The sequence below is a fragment of the Bufo bufo genome, chromosome 3 (assembly GCF_905171765.1).
Source record: "Bufo bufo chromosome 3, aBufBuf1.1, whole genome shotgun sequence".
Classification (NCBI taxonomy): domain Eukaryota; kingdom Metazoa; phylum Chordata; class Amphibia; order Anura; family Bufonidae; genus Bufo; species Bufo bufo.
The window spans coordinates 483,369,068-483,386,699 of NC_053391.1; the positions used below are offsets into that span (position 1 = coordinate 483,369,068).

Consider the following 17,632-nt stretch of genomic DNA (forward strand, 5'->3'; position numbering starts at 1 on the left):
GTAATAGATTTTGAGTTTTGTTTGACTGTTAATCTTTGATGTTTTGTAAAAAAAATTAGATTACAATTTAAAATCTGCTAAAAAAAAGTCAAATTTTGAAATATTATTCCCATTTTCCTTTAATTCTCGTGGGGCACCTAAAGGGTTAACAACATTTATAAAATAATTTTTGAATAGCTTGAGGGGTGTAGATTCTATCATTTATGGGTGGTTTCTAATATATAAGCCCCAGAAAGTGACTGCATATCTGAACTGGTCCTGAAAACTTTTAAGCCTTCTAACGTCCCAAAAAAAAAAAATGGCATTCACAAAATGATCCAAACATGAAGTAAACATATGGGGAATGTAAAGTAATAACTATTTTTGAAGTTATTACTATCTATTATAAAAGTAGAGAAATAAAAATTTGGAAATTAGCAAATTTTTCCAAATTTTGGGTAATTATTATTTTTTTATAAATAAAAATGAAATATTTTGACTCAATTTTACCACTGTCATTAAGTACAATATGTGATGAGAAAACAATCTCAGAATGGCTTGGATAAGTAAAAGTGTTCCAAAGTTATTACCACATAAAATGACATGTCAGATTTGCAAAAATCAGCCTGGAATTTAAGGCGAAAAGTGGCTCGGTAGTGAAGGGGTTAAAATAATATCTGTCTTGTGAAAATTGACAAATAAGGGCTTCTTGCATAGAGGGGTGGGGCTTAGCCTCTTGTTGCCCCTCAGTGCACTGAAGCCCTAATTTGCATAACAAATTGAATAAACTTCTTTGTTTCCCCTGATTTTTGCAAGATAGATGTCATTTTAATCAGCAGGATCAACCCTACCAGGAAACATGTCTGGTTAAATAGGGCTGATCCTGACAGTGCTCTTTAAATATTTTATATAGCACTTATGATTACTAAGCTTTTCTTTTGTTTCTTTTTCTAAGGAACATGCATTTGTGGTGAATGTACATGTCATGATGTAGACCCAACTGGTGACTGGGGAGACATTCATGGTGACACCTGTGAATGTGATGAAAGGAACTGTAAGGCAGTCTATGACCGGTATTCTGATGACTTCTGCTCAGGTAAGGTACAGTCTTTGACATTCATACTGTAAGTAGTGCTGGGGGACTTGCATTGAAATGATGTTTGGTAGTCGTGGCTTGGAGAATGAAAGTGCTGTAAGCTGCCAAGATTGTGTCTATCTATTGGAGACGTCTTTTATTCCTTCATGTCTTAGAAAAGTTTTCTCTCCCTTACACCCATATATTGTGGTTTATCTCCTGGTAAAATATAGAGAAATTAGAAAAAGATGGATAACAGGGTGTCCATACTACTGCTGGTGATGTCGGCCAGCAGGACCAGAACCTATGCTGTTGCCTCACCTGGGCAGAGCCATGGAAAGAAATTACAGGTACAGTGTTCATTTTAGGACATGGTCAGATATCATAGTCAAGTGTCAAAATAATGCCAATGTGACACCTGACCCTGATACCTGACTCTGACACCTGACTCTGACACCTGACTCTGACACCTGACTCTGACACCTGACTCTGACACCTGACTCTGACACCTGACCCTGACACCTGACCCTGACCCCTGACTTATGCTCTTCATAGGTCAGGGTCAAAGTGAGAATGAGCTATAGATATATATTATGTATTTGTATGCTAAATTACACAACCAAAGTATGTCTATTGCTGAGCTTATAGCTCTGTGGCTAAAATGCTGTAAGCTAACACATTACAGTGTTATGAGCGCATAGCTAATAGCTCAGTGGTAAGGAAGGGAACAAAGGATTTTGGGTTTACTGTGGTTTTGAATGCGACATCACATAGATGAACAAAAAGCCTAAGCTTATACAAGGCAAACTGTTAGCTCAGTGGTAATGCTGCTGCCCCATGTCCAGGCTTTCTGAGTTCAAAGCCCCTTTCAGCCTCAAAAAAATATTTACATTTTATTATGCCCTAGATAAGAGGCAAATTTAAATGATGTGTGACGCTGATGTCTCACTTCCTTCACTTCTCAGTGTCACAAAACATTTTAGCTTTACTGTGGTTTTATATGCTACATCACATAGATGAACAAAAATCCCCAGCTCATCCAAGGCAAGCTGGTAGCTCAGTGGTAAGGCTATTGCCCCATGTCTAGGCTTTCTGAGTTCAAAACCACTTTCTGCCTCTAACAAGTGTTTATATTTTATTATGCCCTAGATAAGAGGCAAATTTAAATGATGTGTGACGCTGATGTGTGACGCTGATATCTCACGTCCTTCACTTGTCAGTGTCACAAGGGATCTTAGGTTTACTGTGTTTTTTGCTATACTACATCTCATAGATCAAAAAAATCACTACCTTTGGTGTCTAGAGCTATAGCTCAGTGGTAAGACACTTGCTTTGCATGCAGTGTTCATGGCTTCAAAACCCCACATAGGCTATTAATAAAATTTATATTTTATATTTTATTGAGCTCTAGATCAGAGACAAATTCAAGTGGTGTGTGATGTAAGTAGTCCTTTTTTATTTTATTAAGAGTACATGGGCAGCACTATAGTAAAGGGGGCCCTGTATACAGAGCTGTATCCTGGATTTTACATATCTACTGTATATATGTGCATTATACACACAGTGTGCTATAGCTTCACCACACTGAGATTTGCTCAGAAAGCTGATCTACATATTACTGCTTTATCCACAGACACAATATATGATCATACAGATCGCAGTACTATGTGATAGCTTCTAAGTATAGAAACCATGTGGTAATGTTATAGCTTGGAGGTTACATTAATGGCTTTGCATGTTGAAGTCCCCAGAAAGACATATGTTTTTTTCTTTAATAGCATATACTATAATAAATAATATGTCATTAACCCATAGGATACCAGCGCTGTACATGTATGTCGCTGGAAACACGGTCACAAATCCCAGCGCCATACAGGTACAGCGCTCTGATCAGGCGGCCACAGGAGCTACTCCCGCCGGATCAGCTGCAGGGGTCCGGCAGGCACTAATAGTTGGACCCCTGCTGTATGCACCGGCATTGGTGAAAACACTGATGCCGGCTCATTAACCCTTGCACTTACTGCGGTCAGCGCTGACGGCTGCATGTGCGGTATCCCCATGGTGCTGTGAAGTCAGCCTGCTGTCTAGCCCTGTCAGTCAATGGGGGGAGGGGTGTGGGTGCAGAGCACAGGGGGTGTTACAGAGCATTGCTCAGAATATTCAGCCCCGCCTCCGAGGGCTCGAATTGTTTATTTGCATATGAATCTCTGCATATCTCTGCAGCTATTTATCATACATAATCAGCATAATGAGCCCTACCAGGCAGTATGTATGGTCTAATAGGGTTGATTCTGGTGACAGAGCCTCTTTAACCTCTTATGGACACAGGGCGTACCTGTTTATTTCCGATCACCGCTGTGCGGCGGGCAGTGTTAGGAACGGTGTGCCTGCTGAAATCATTCAGAAGGCACCCTGTGACAATGCCGAGGGCACCCTGTGACAATGCCGACCCCCCCCCCCCCCCCCATACCGGCGGTTGCTGCTAACCGCAGGTCAATTCAGACCTGCGGTTTGCAGCATTTCCAGGTTATTCAGGTCTCCGGTGACCCGGAATAGGAGGGTGATCAGTGGTGTAATATACACCACCAATCACCCTCCGCAGATCCTGTGAGGTGGCGGTGACGGAGGATGAGGGTGAGGATCGTCCGTGATTGGTTGGAGGGACTGACCTGGAGATAACGTCCTGGAGCTCTGCTCTCCCCGCCCACAGACTTCTGTGTGATTAAGGAGAGAGGAGCCCTGTGTCGGTCCATCTGCATCCCACGCGACCTGCCGCCATCCGTGGCCCCTGAGACCCCATAAAGTGCCATCTGGCATATAAACATTTAGGGAGAGCTTTAGGTTAGGCAGGGGTAGTGAAAAAAAAAGTTATTTTTTGTGTGCAGCACCCGGATCTGAGGGTGTCTGGGGTCCACAGCAACTTTTGCGACCCCCGTCCCCCTAGGGGTGCTGCAGCCCCCCCCCCACATATTTTGGGGCGCAAGCGCATTTTTTTTTTCTTTTTGTAGGTGCGCTGACTGTGGCCGGCACTCTTAGCTGTAAAAGAGCGCCTGGCCACTGTTAGCGCATCGCCGACCCCACCGCTGATCAGCGAGTTTTTGGGCTGTGAGCAATTTTTCGGGGATTCTGTTAGGTTAGGGTGGGTTAGGGTAGGGTATACATAAAAACACACCGCCCCCCCCCCTCCACACTAAATAAAGTTTCACACACACACGCACTCCCCTAGGGTTCTAAGATGGCCCGCCGGATGTTCTCGGCCGAGGAGGCATACGCCCAGCTGCTCTCCGACTCCGAGAGCCCCAGTGAGGACGAGGATGACCCCACTTTCCTGTTGTCATCCTCGTTCTCCTCATCATCTAGTGATGATGATGAGCCCCAAGGCGACGGAGACGCCGCCAGGCGGAGCCAGGAGCCCCCCATGCCAGGAACCCTGTGGCCCACACTAGTATGAGCAGCCCTGGGGCTTGTACTAGTTTTCCGGCCCACCAGGCAAGTTCACCTGATCCCTCTACTGGTGAACTTGGCTGTAGTACCCCAGAGGATTTTGAGCCCTTGATTCCTGACTTTGTTGGCCAACCAGGAATCCAGATTCGCACAGTGGGCTCCACTGAATATGACTTTTTTTTTTTTTTCAGTGAACAATTTGTGAATCTGATGGTGGAGCAAACGAACTTGTTCACCCAACAGTTTATAGCCCAATTTCTCCCGAGTCAGAAAATACCTCATATGTGGATGTAGAGTGATCTGCGGGTGAACTACACGGCTCAGAAGAGAAAGAGCGCTATTGGGATTTTGGACAACCAAAATCGCAATGGCGCTCCTTCTCTTCTGAGCCATGTAGTTCGCCCGCAGAGTACTTTATGTCCACATATGGGGTATGTCCTTACTCGGGAGAAATTGGGCTACGAATTTTGGGGTGCGTTTTCTCCTATTACCCCTTGTAAAAATGAAATAAAAGGGGCTACAAGAACATGTTAGTGTAAAAAATGAGATTTTGAATTTTCTCCTCCACTTTGCAGCTATTCCTGTGAAGACTGTGGAGAAATAAATTAAAATGGGGGAAGGGGATTATAAATTTAGTACTCCATGGAAGTGTGGTACTCCCTGAAGCAACCGTCAATGCAGAGGCCCGGATGATCTGGGCATGTGTCACACTGAGTAGTGGTGTCCTTCCGTTACCCCCTCCTGTTACACACGCTGCACTTTTTTTTGGGACCGTCCCTTCTTTCCAGTATGGGGGAACCACACCTTGAAAGTGTTGGCCAGGGACGATCCGGGCGCCTCCAATTCCCGAGGTACTCCGGCCTGCTCTTTCCCGGTCAGAAAAGATCAGGTCCTTGAGGACTGCCTCATAGAACTGAAGGAATGTCCCTGTGTTGCCAGCGCTCCATGACAGCACAAAAGAGTTGTACAAGGCAACCTGCACCAAGTAGACCGCAACTTCTTTGTACCATGCTCGGGTTTTGCGCATGGCGTTTAGGGTTGCCACCTTTTCTTCAAGCCAAACCCGAACAGAAGGGAGGGAGGGCCCCTTCCAGGCCCCACCCATGTCCCACCTCCATCCACGCCCATGTCCCGCCCCCAGCCACACCCATGTCCCGCCTCCACCCCTGGTTGCTGTCGCACCACGATCGTTATGCCCCTGATCTCGTCACTACAGAAATACAGCGCCTCATACCTCTTACATCCAGTGATGTCTCCTTTGATGTAGATGTTCTCTTTCCTCATCTTCTCCTTTCAGACCTTCAGACCAGACCACCATTTTTCAGCCATTTCTCGTCTCTGCAGTTTGACAATAAATATCTTAGTTTACTACTTTTCCATCATTCTCCCATCTTCTGGACAAATCATCCTACTACCCCCAATACCGTGCCGCTGTGCTCCCCAATACTATACTGCAGAAACAGATAAACCCCCTGATAATACTAGTACCACACAGAGCCCCCCATATAAAATACCCCTTCTTTGTGGCCTCAGTAGAAGCCCCCAAATAATGTGCCAGTAAGAAGTGCCCCCATAGATGCCCCCAATGTGTCAGTAAGAAGTGCCTCTTTTCTCCCCCCCAATATGTGCCAGTATAAGGTGCCTCTTCCCCCCCTTCCCTTATATGTGCCAGTATCAAGTGCCTCATTTCCCCCCCAATATGTGCCAGTATAAAGTGCCTCTCCCCCCCCCTTCCCTTATATGTGCCAGTATCAAGTGCCTCATTTCTCCCCCCCAATATGTGCCAGTATAAGGTGCCTCTTTCCCTCCCTTCCCCCCATATGGGGCAGTTTCAAGTGCCTCATTCTCCCCCCCAATATGTGCTAGTATTAGGTGCCTCCCCCCCCCCCTTCCCCCATATGTGGCAGTTTCAAGTGCTTCATTCCCCCCCAATATGTGCCAGTATAAGGTGCCTCTTTCCACCCCTTCCCCCATATGTGGCAGTTTCAAGTGCCTCATTCCCCCCCAATATGTGCCAGTATAAGGTGCCTCTTTCCACCGCTTCCCCTATATGTGCCAATTTTAAGTGCCTCTTTTCTCCTCCCCCCCTCAAATATGTGCCAGATTAAGGTGCCTCTCCCCCCCTTCCCCCATATGTGCCAGTTTCAAGCGCCTCATTTATCCTCCTCCCCAATATGTGCCAGTATAAGGTGCCTCTTTCCACCCCTTCCCCCATATGTGCCAATTTCAGGTGCCTCTCTTCCCAAAAAAAAAAACAAAAAAAAACTTTTACTTACCTCCAACGATGCGATGCAGGCCTCTTCCCGGCCTGTGTACCGTGCTGTATGGCTCAGGCGGCGTGATGACGTCATCGCGCTGCCTTCACCAGCCTCTAATAGGCTGCAGGCACAAGGTCCGCAGCCTATCAGAGGAACAGGGGAGGGAGACGCCTCTCCCTCCCCTGCCCCGCCGCAGCACAGCTGTCTGTATCACGGTCCTGAGGACGGCGATACAGATGACTATGGAGATGCGCGCTTCCACAATGGAAGCGCTCATCTCCCTGTGCCCAGCCACCGCCGCCATCATTCACAGCTGATCCTGTGCCCGGGTCTGACAATGGCTTGTACCCGGGCACAGGATTGCAAACCCGGACTGTCCGGGTCATTCCCGTATGGAGGGCAACCCTATTCTGAGCAATGCTCTATAACACCCCCTGTGCTCTGCACATACACCCCTCCCCCCATTGACTGACAGGGCTAGACAGCAGGCTGACGTCACAGCACCACGGGGATACTGCACATGCAGCCGTCAGCGCTGACCGCGGCAGTGCAAGGGTTAATGAGAAGGCATCAGTGTTTTCACCGATGCCGGTGCATACAGCAGGGGTCCAACTATTAGTGCCTGCCGGACCCCTGCAGCTGATCGGGGGGCGGGAGTAGCTCCTGTGGCCGCCTGATCAGAGCGCTGTACCTGTATGGCGCTGGGATTTGTGACCGTGCTTCCAGCGACATACATGTACAGTGCTGGTATCCTATGGGTTAATGACATATTATTTATTATACACTGCTCAAAAAAATAAAGGGAACACTTAAACAACACAATGTAACTCCAAGTCAATAACACTTCTGTGAAATCAAACTGTCCACTTAGGAAGCAACACTGAGTGACAATCAATTTCACATGCTGTTGTGCAAATGGGATAGACAACAGGTGGAAATCATAGGCAATTAGCAAGACACCCCCAATCAAGGAGTGGTTCTGTAGGTGGTGACCTGACCACTTCTCAGTTCCTATGCTTCCTGGCTGATGTTTTGGTCACTTTTGAATGCTGGCGGTGCTTTCACTCTAGTGGTAGCATAAGACGGAGTCTACAACCCACACAAGTGGCTCAGGTAGTGCAGCTTATCCAGGATGGCACATCAATGCGAGCTGTGGCAAGAAGATTTGCTGTGTCTGTCAGCGTAGTGTCCAGAGCATGGAGGCGCTACCAGGAGACAGGCCAGTACATCAGGAGACGTGGAGGAGGCCGTAGGAGGGCAACAACCCAGCAGCAGGACCGCTACCTCCACCTTTGTGCAAGGAGGAACAGGAGAAGCACTGCCAGAGCCCTGCAAAATGTGCATATGTCTGCTCAAACGGTCAGAAACAGACTCCATGAGGGTGATATAAGGGCCCGACGTCCACAGGTGGGGGTTGTGCTTACAGCCCAACACCGTGCAGGACGTTTGGCATTTGCCAGAAAACACCAAGATTGGCAAATTTGCCACTGGCGCCCTGTGCTCTTCACAGATGAAAGCAGGTTCACACTGAGCACATGTGACAGACGTGACATAGTCTGGAGACGCCGTGGAGAACGTTCTGCTGCCTGCAACATCCTCCAGCATGACCGGTTTGGCATTGGGTCAGTAATGGTGTGGGGTGGCATTTCTTTGGAGGGCCGCACAGCCCTCCATGTGCTCGCCAGAGGTAGCCTGACTGCCATTAGGTACCGAGATGAGATCCTCAGACCCCTTGTGAGACCATATGCTGGTGCGGTTGGCCCTGGGTTCCTCCTAATGCAAGACAATGCTAGACCTCATGTGGCTGGAGTGTGTCAGCAGTTCCTGCAAGACGAAGGCATTGATGCTATAGACTGGCCCGCCCGTTCCCCAGACCTGAATCCAATTGAGCACATCTGGGACATCACATCTTGCTCTATCCACCAACGTCACGTTGCACCACAGACTGTCCAGGAGTTGGCAGATGCTTTAGTCCAGGTCTGGGAGGAGATCCCTCAGGAGACCGTCTGCCACCTCATCAGGAGCATGCACAGGCGTTGTAGGGAGGTCATTGTCACGAGGGTATCAAGAGCCACGTCTGACTCTGTTATACCCGGGGTCAGGAAGTCGCAGCGGGTGGCTGCGCGCTCTATATCGAAAGATCACGTTGTTTCTTAGTGATTGTTTTCTGTGTTTGCCTTGCTATCCTATTTCAGAAGAATATTTAATTAATTCAGATCTAGGATGTGTTATTTGTGTGTTCCCTTTATTTTTTTGAGCAGTGTAGTATATGCTATTAAAGAAAAAAACATATATCTTTCTGGGGACTTCAACATGCAAAGCCATTAATGTAACCTCCAAGCTATAACATTAGCACATGGTTTCTATACTTAGAAGCTATCACATAGTACTGCGTTCTGTATGATCATATATTGTGTCTGTGGATAAAGCAGTAATATGTAGATCAGCTTTCTGAGCAAATCTCAGTGTGGTGAAGCTATAGCACACTGTGTCTATAATGTACATATATACAGTAGATATGTAAAATCCAGGATACAGCTCTTTATACAGGGCCCCCTTTACTATAGTGCTGCCCATGTACTCTTAATAAAATAAAAAAGGACTACTTACATCACACACCACTTGAATTTGTCTCTGATCTAGAGCTCAATAAAATATAAATTTTATTAGTAGCCTATATGGGGTTTTGAAGCCATGAACACTGCATGCAAAGCAAGTGTCTTACCACTGAGCTATAGCTCTAGACACCAAAGGTGGGGATATTTTTAATCTATGAGATGTAGTATAGAAAAAAACAGTAAACCTAAGATCCCTTGTGACACTGACAAGTGAAGGACGTGAGATATCAGCGTTACACATCATTTAAATTTGCCTCTTATCTAGGGCATAATAAAATATAAACACTTGTTAGAGGCTGAAAGGGGTTTTGGACTCAGAAAGCCTAGACATGGGGCAACAGCATTACCACTGAGCTACCAGCTTGCCTTGGACGAGCTTGTGATTTATGTTCATCTATGTGATGTAGCATATAAAACCACAGTAAAGCTAAAATGTTTTGTGACACTGAGAAGTGAAGGAAGTGAGACATCAGCGTCACACATCATTTAATAAAATGTAGATATATTTTTGAGGCTGAAAGGGGCTTTGAACTCAGAAAGCCTGAACATGGGGCAGCAGCATTACCACTGAGCTAACAGTTTGCCTTGTATAAGCTTGCGCTTTTTGTTCATCTATGTGATGTAGCATTCAAAACCACAGTAAACCTAAAATCCTTTGTTCCCTTCCTTACCACTGAGCTATCAGCTATGCGCTCATAACACTGTAATGCAGGCATCCTCAAACTGCGGCCCTCCACCTGTTGCAAAACTACAACTCCCAGCATGCCCAAACAGCCTACAGGTATCAGCCTACAGCAGGGCATTGTGGGAGTTGTAGTTTTACAACAGCTGGAGGGCCGCAGTTTGAGGATGCCTGCTGTAATGTGTTAGCTTACAGCATTTTAGGCACAGAGCAATAAGCTCAGCAATAGACATACTTTGGTTGTGTGATTTAGCATACAAATACATAATATATATCTATAACTCATTCTCACTTTGACCCTGACCTATGAAGAGCATAAGTCAAACTCAGATATGAGGGTCAGGTGTCAGGGTCAGGTGTCAGAGTCAGGTGTCAGGGTCAGGTGTCAGAGTCAGGTGTCAGAGTCAGGTATCAGGGTCAGGTGTCAGAGTCAGGTATCAGGGTCAGGTGTCAGGGTCAGGTGTCAGGGTCAGGTGTCAGGGTCAGGTGTCAGGGTCAGGTGTCAGGTGTCAGGGTCAGGTGTCAGGGTCAGGTATCAGGGTCAGGTATCAGGGTCAGGTGTCAGGGTCAGGTGTCAGGGTCAGGTGTCAGGGTCAGGTGTCAGAGTCAGGTGTCAGAGTCAGGTGTCAGAGTCAGGTGTCAGGGTAAGGTTTCAGGGTCAGGTGTCAGGGTCACGTGTCACATTGGCATTATTTTGATACTTGACTATGATATCTGACCATGTCCTAAAATGAACACTGTATACAGGAGCCCATATCATTTATTGCACCTTTTAATAAGTATTCAGAATCTCTCCAGAAGTAATTTAATCCTGTGAACAGGAAATGCCATGTTAAATAATTTCTTGAATATTTTAATAATTCCAGCCCTGTAATTTGTCATTAATATTTAGTAAATGCTTTATGCACATGATTAATTTATTACTTCATTCTAGCTATGTAGAGATGCATACAATCCCTCTATCATAGGGAAGCCAACAGAGCACAGGCCTGAACGCCAGAGCTTTGTACCATGCATCCATTGTTTTACAAACCCCCATATCACAACTCTGCTACCATATATTCTACCTACGGTATACATATGGCTCTGACAATGGAAGTGGCTGAAAAAGCAATTCTAGCATTTTAAAAAGTATCACATGTCTTGGTGAAATAAATTGAAGCTTTTTGGAAGAAAAAGACAGACTGCTGCAGTAATTCCTTTTTTTATTGGCTTAAAAGGGACCCATAGGTCAGGGCCCAACACTGCTGGCACCGCCACTATAAGGGCTTTGATTGATATAGAAATCAGTGGAGCTGCTGAACTCTTGGTGGTTTATCGGACTATATGACGCACCTGACTATAAGATGCACCACAGGTTTAGATAACAAAAAACTAGAAAAAATATTTTCTACATATTAAACCTTCCCTGGTGGTTCAATAGAGTGGTGGGGTCAAAGTCACTAAGTTTAGGATCTTGCATAGAGGGGATTAATAGTTTACAGTCAGCTCCTGTTAACCTTAGTCATCTGCTGACCATTGTATCTATCAGCAATGGCTCATGTGGTCACCTCCTTAAATGTGCCTCCTGTCCTTGCTCTGTAGTGCTTGTTCATATGCACAGCAGTGCAGTATGCATATTATACACAGTCAGGTCTGCAGTACACACATTACACATACACACACAGCACTGCTTCATACACATCTCACACACACATAGTTCTGCTACATATACAGCTGACACACACAACACTGCAGCACACACATCTCTGACACACACATAGTTATGCTGCATACACAGCTGACACACACAGCTCTGCTGCATGCACAGCTGACACCCACAGCTCTGCTGCATGCACCGCTGACACACATAGCACTGCAGCATACACATCTGACACACACATAGTTATGCTACATACACAGCACTGCTTCATACACATCTGACACACACATAGTTATGCTGCATACACAGCTGACACACACAGCTCTGCTTCATACACAGCTGACACACACAGCTCTGCTGCATGCACAGTTGACACACACAAACTATTAATTATGTTTAATAAAAAAACACACATTTCTGTACACTGACACTCACAACAGGCTCTTCCTGGTCTGGCTCCAACCACTGGGTCATCATCAAAGATCCTCAAGCTGCAATTAGTTGGAGAATTCATCTCCTTTCCTGCAGCTTGGGGACTTTCTGGATGGTGAGAGCTGTGTGTCTGTGCACTATTTAGCCAGTTTTTTTTTTTTCCCTAAAAAGTGCATCTTTTATTTAGGTATATATAGCTGAGACGGGCTGGATGTTTTCTAATCTACCCACTTTCAGAGACCTTTGGCCTACATTGCCACCTCCTGCGAATGTCTCAACCCTTTGTGCATTACAATATCCCTCTCCTATTTCAGTGTAGGTCCATAATGCCGATACATACTAGATCTTTTATGTTTCCTTATACAGAGCTCAGTGGCGTCTCTAGCTTTCAAATTTTTTGGGGGAGGAAGGGGGGGGGGGGGGGGCACACTGGGGGCCAGGAAAAAAGTAGGCAGGGGGGGGGGGGGGGCAGCTATAACAACGATACATTTACACAAGTATGCTTAGAAATGCTGCGATACTTTACCCAATACCTAAAACCGCAACAGAGAAGAAAAGTTCTGCTGTCTGTGGTTTAAAAATAAATAAAATCACTCAGATTTCAACATGTCCTAGCTGCCTGTGGATGACACTTTTATAGGGAGGGGAATCTGTGGATGACACTGCTATGGGGGGGGGATCTGTGGATGCCACATACCGTATATAGCATCTTATGCTATATGTGTCATCCACAGATCCACCCCATGACAGTGTCATCCCCATTTCCCCCTCCATAACAGTGTCATCCACAGATCTCCGTCCCCGCCTCTCACAGGAGTGTACATTTGACATTTCTAAACTGTGGCGGATCCAGAGCCTGGTCTCGGGAGGGGCACTTCCAGATTATTTTCTGTCCGCCACAGAACAAGGGTGCTTATAGAACAGACTACACAGTGTAGAGGTATACTGTACATTGTGTGGCACAGTGTAGAGGCATACTGTACATTGTGTGGCACAGTGTAGCGGTATACTGTACATTGTGTGGCACAGTGTTAGCTATATGTGTATAACATAAACATATTTCACAAGAAAACTTACAGTAACTTGGCTTGGCCCTTGGGGATCTCGGATGCCACTTCCACACTTTGGCCGGGGGCTCGGTGGAGCTGATGTTGTGCTTTATCCTAATGAGAAAGATTTCATAATAAGGATTTGGAGAAGGGGCCGAGGGATAGCAGAGCAGGGAGAGGCTGGTGCTGCTATTAGGGGGTCATACCATGGGGGAGTAATAAAGCCCACCATAATGCCCCCCAGTAGAAATAATTCTCCTTATAATATGACAGTGCAAAAAATACCCCCTTGTAATGCCCCCAGTTGAGCTAATGTCCCCATAGTGCCCCCATAATGTGCAGTATAAATACCCCTATATAGTGCCCGCAGTAAATGCCCCCCTAGTGCTCCTCTCCCCCCCTTCCTCCTAGTGCCCCCCATAATGTACCAGTATAAAATGCCCCATATATCGTGCCCCAGTAGATGCCCTCAGTGTCCCCCATATTTTGCAAGCATCAAATACCCCCGTAGATGACTCCATAGTACTCCTCTCCCCCTTCCCCTTAGTACCCACCATGTGTCCCAGTATAAAATGCTACAGTACAGAGCCCCCCATATAAAATACCCCTTCTTTGTGGCCTCAGTAGATGCCCCTATAGTGCCCACCAATAACGTGCCAGTAACAAGTGTCCTCAATAACGTGCCAGTAACAAGAGCCCCCCATCACGTGCCAGTAACAAGAGCCCCCCATCACGTGCCAGTAACAAGAGCCCCCCATACGTGCCAGTAACAAGAGCCCCCCATCACGTGCCAGTAGTAAGAGCCCAGCCCCCCATCATGTGCCAGTACTAAGAGCCCCCCTAATGTTCCAGTAACAAGAGCCCCCATCATGTGCCAGTAATGAGCCCCCCCATCATGTGCCAGTAATAAGCCCCCCATCATGTGCCAGTAATAAGCCCCCCTTATTGTGCCAGTAATAAGCCCCCCCTTATTGTGCCAGTAACAAGTCCCCCCTTATTGTGCCAGTAACAAGTCCCCCCCCTTATGTGCCAGTAGCAAGTCCCCCCTTATTGTGCCAGTAACAAGTCCCCCCTTATTGTGCCAGTAACAAGGCCCCCCTTATTGTGCCAGTAACAAGGCCCCCCTTATTGTGCCAGCAACAAGGCCCCCCTTATTGTGCCAGTAACAAGGCCCCCCTTATTGTGCCAGTAACAAGGCCCCCCTTATTGTGCCAGTAACAAGATTGTAAAAAAAAAAACACTTATACTTACCTCCATGTCAGCGATGTGATGCAGGCCTCTTCCGGCCTGTGTCCCACGCTGTATGGCTCTGTTAGAGCTGAAGTTGGAAATAGGTTTTGCTCTTTTAAATGTATGGCTTCAAGCAGTCATTATGACTGCTATGCTCCCTACATACTCCTGCATACAGTAAGCTTCCAATTTCCTTAGTGAAAAGAATATGTATAAAGCATAGAAGCTGCTAGATAGTGTAAGATAGAAATGGTGGCCAGGTGCTTTGTATATGTTCTTCTCTGATACCATTTTACTCTTTACATATAGGATATTACAATTCTTATAGTTATCCTGTTGTGATTATATTTGCAGTTACCCAACTTTAGTAGAAAATATCTAAACGTAAACTCTAAAATTGTACATGAATATCTACTGTACCTTTTCAATATTCTCCAAAGAAAAAAAAAAATAGGGGTTAGTCGGCACATCCCACGCGCAGGTGCATGTCGCCATGGCTGAAATCTCAAAAGCAAAAACAAACACAATGCAACAGCACTCTGCAAACACAGATAATAAAGTAAATATAATCGTGCCATAATCACTATAGAAAATATGCTAATGCTACTTCTAAATGTAAGATTCTTGGCAAATACTTTTTGTACAAAACTACTTGTGCCTGTCCGCCACCGACAAGGCAATCTCTTTAGGACAGGAACCTACACTAAATACTACCTCTTCCCATGCCATATTTGTCTCCAGTGTTCAAGGAATGCAGGTTTCACATGCATGCTGAGTCCACTCTGTATTTTAGCTCTCCTCGTGCCAAATGGCCTCCAATAAATGCAGGAAGAGCAGGCTACAGCTTTATACTAGCACTAATTTCAATATTCTATCTACGAATGACAGCAAGCTCCATTGCTAAGATATGTTGGACCAAATAATATGTGCTGCAATTATGGTATATTGTAACATGACTGTGGCCCATTAGCGATACTAGAAGACTAGCTTAAAGGGGTTGACCCACAAAAAAATATTCTACAGATTTCAAACCAGCACCTACAGTACTGCCCATAATTATTCATACCCCTGGCAAATTTAGACTTAAAGTTACTTTTATTCAACCAGCAAGTAATTTTTTGACGGTAAATGACATAGGTGTCTCCCAAAAGATAATAAGACGATGTACAAGAGGCATTATTGTGGAAAAAAAACATTTCTCAGCTTTTATTTACATTTGAGCAAAAAGTGTCCAGTCCAAAACTATTCATACCCTTCTCAATAATCAATAGAAAAGCCTTTATTGGCTATTACAGCAATCAAACGCTTCCTATAATTGCAGACCAGCTTTTTGGTATTTTTGCCCATTCATCTTTAGCAATGAGCTCCAAATCTTTCAGGTTGAAGGGTCTTCTTGCCATCACCCTGATCTGTAGCTCCCTCCACAGATTCTCAATTGGATTCAAGTCTGGACTCTGGCTGGGCCACTCCAAAACGTTAATGTTGTTGTCTGCTAACCATTTCTTCACCACTTTTGCTGTGTGTTTTGGGTCATTGTCATGCTGAAATGTCCACTGGTGCCCAAGGCCAAGTTTCTCTGCAGACTGCCTGATGTTGTCGTTGAAAATCCTCATGTATTGCTCTTTTTTCATGGTGCCGTTTACTGTGATTAGGTTCCCTGGTCCATTGGCTGAAACCCCCCCCCAAAGCATTAGGTTTCCACCACTGTGTTTGACAGTGGGGATGGTGTTCTTTGGGTTGAAGGCTTCTGCTTTTTTACGCCAAGTTGGTAAGGCTGATTAGTCAGCCTGCATTTGTGGGAGGGGCGGAGGCTCTTCATATACGAGCCACAGCCTCACTTCCAGGCTTAGGGGGCCCGATGACAGCTTCGGCCCCGTGGCTTAGGGGGCCCCATGACAGCTTCGGCCCCATGGCTTCGGGGGCCCGATGACAGCTTCGGCCCTATGGCTTTGGTGGCCCGATTACTGTTTTCAGTCCTGCTGGGCTGATTGCCTGGTTTGTCCATCTGTGCATCTGGGCTGATTTGGCCCGTATGTATCGCATACATACCTGCTTCCCTAATTTCCTAATAATCCATGTTGATCGTTCACTTTATGTTTTGACCGCAAACTGGTCTGGTTCACCCTACAGCATCATTGTCATGTCTTAAGCAGATATTTCGTCTTGCTTTAATTGTTCATGCTTTCGTTCAGGTCATGCCAGTGGAAGAACAAGTAGGGCAATTCGCTCTAGCATTTCAGTCTCTGATCGTAGTCAATCATATCTTGTCAACCAGGTCCCCGCGCAAAGTCTTTACCTTTTTACCACGACCAGAAATTCTTTTCGCCGGTAGCTTCATTGCAATTGCATTCCCTCACTCATGGGAGGGCATAGACAGAATCTTGTATATTATGACTTCGTAGCTTCTTGCCGCACTAACCTCAGACTCCCTACAACCATGTTGAATAGGGTTTTGGACAAGGTAGAAGATTCAGATAGTAGGTCTCAAGCGTTAAAACAATTCTCAGGGGCACACAGTAGAACAACGCGCGAACCACGGCTAGCAGATAGCTGTTGTCTGGGGAACTATTCAAGGATTCTCTTCCTATCTACATAGTTTTTTTTGGCCCTCATTTCTGCATAGTCTAGGCAGTTAGGTTTCGGTCCCACGATCTCCTGTGGCTAGGGCATTGCCAGTACTCGCACTAGAACCAAAACTTTACAAGGTTCAGTTGGTTTTCATGATCCATTTCACAACGTATTCCCGGTCCTCCATTCCGCTTTGGGGCAGTATCCTTAATATTGAGCATCATGTCTCTGGCCTTGTCATCCACAAGATGGGTTGTAGGTCTCCTTCTGGTCTTGCCTCATACACCCAGCGAATTTTCGCTCTAGATCCCTGACACCTTGCAGTTGGCTTGGGGATTAGTTTGCACATGCCATTCGAGTTCCTTTTCTACCCTACTTGGCTTGGTTTTTGCCCACTTATACGCCTACCCACGATCATGGCTTAGGGCACACAACAAGCCATTTAGTCAGGTTAGCTAAGACACGCCTAGCTGGGTTAGGTTGTTCCCGTTGTTTCTCTCCCTAGGGTTCTTCGTATATCTCTTGGCTGTAGCCATGACCACAAGTTGGTAAGTCTGATTAGTCAGCCTGCATTTGTGGTGTTCTCAGGTGCCCCACCCTCCCTCCCTTATCTTTTCATTTCCACAGGGTATGCCCACTTATATTGTTGCCCACT

At 46.0% G+C, this 17,632-nt stretch overlaps 1 protein-coding gene across 1 annotated transcript in view; it reads left to right on the forward strand.

Moving 5' to 3' along the window:
* Positions 1 to 17,632, forward strand: part of ITGBL1 (integrin subunit beta like 1) — a 649,132-nt gene that overhangs the window by 270,432 nt on the left and 361,068 nt on the right. The window contains exon 6 of the mRNA XM_040425263.1: positions 935 to 1,075. Coding sequence (XP_040281197.1) covers positions 935 to 1,075 — 141 coding nt within the window. The remainder of the gene's footprint in view (positions 1 to 934; positions 1,076 to 17,632) is intronic.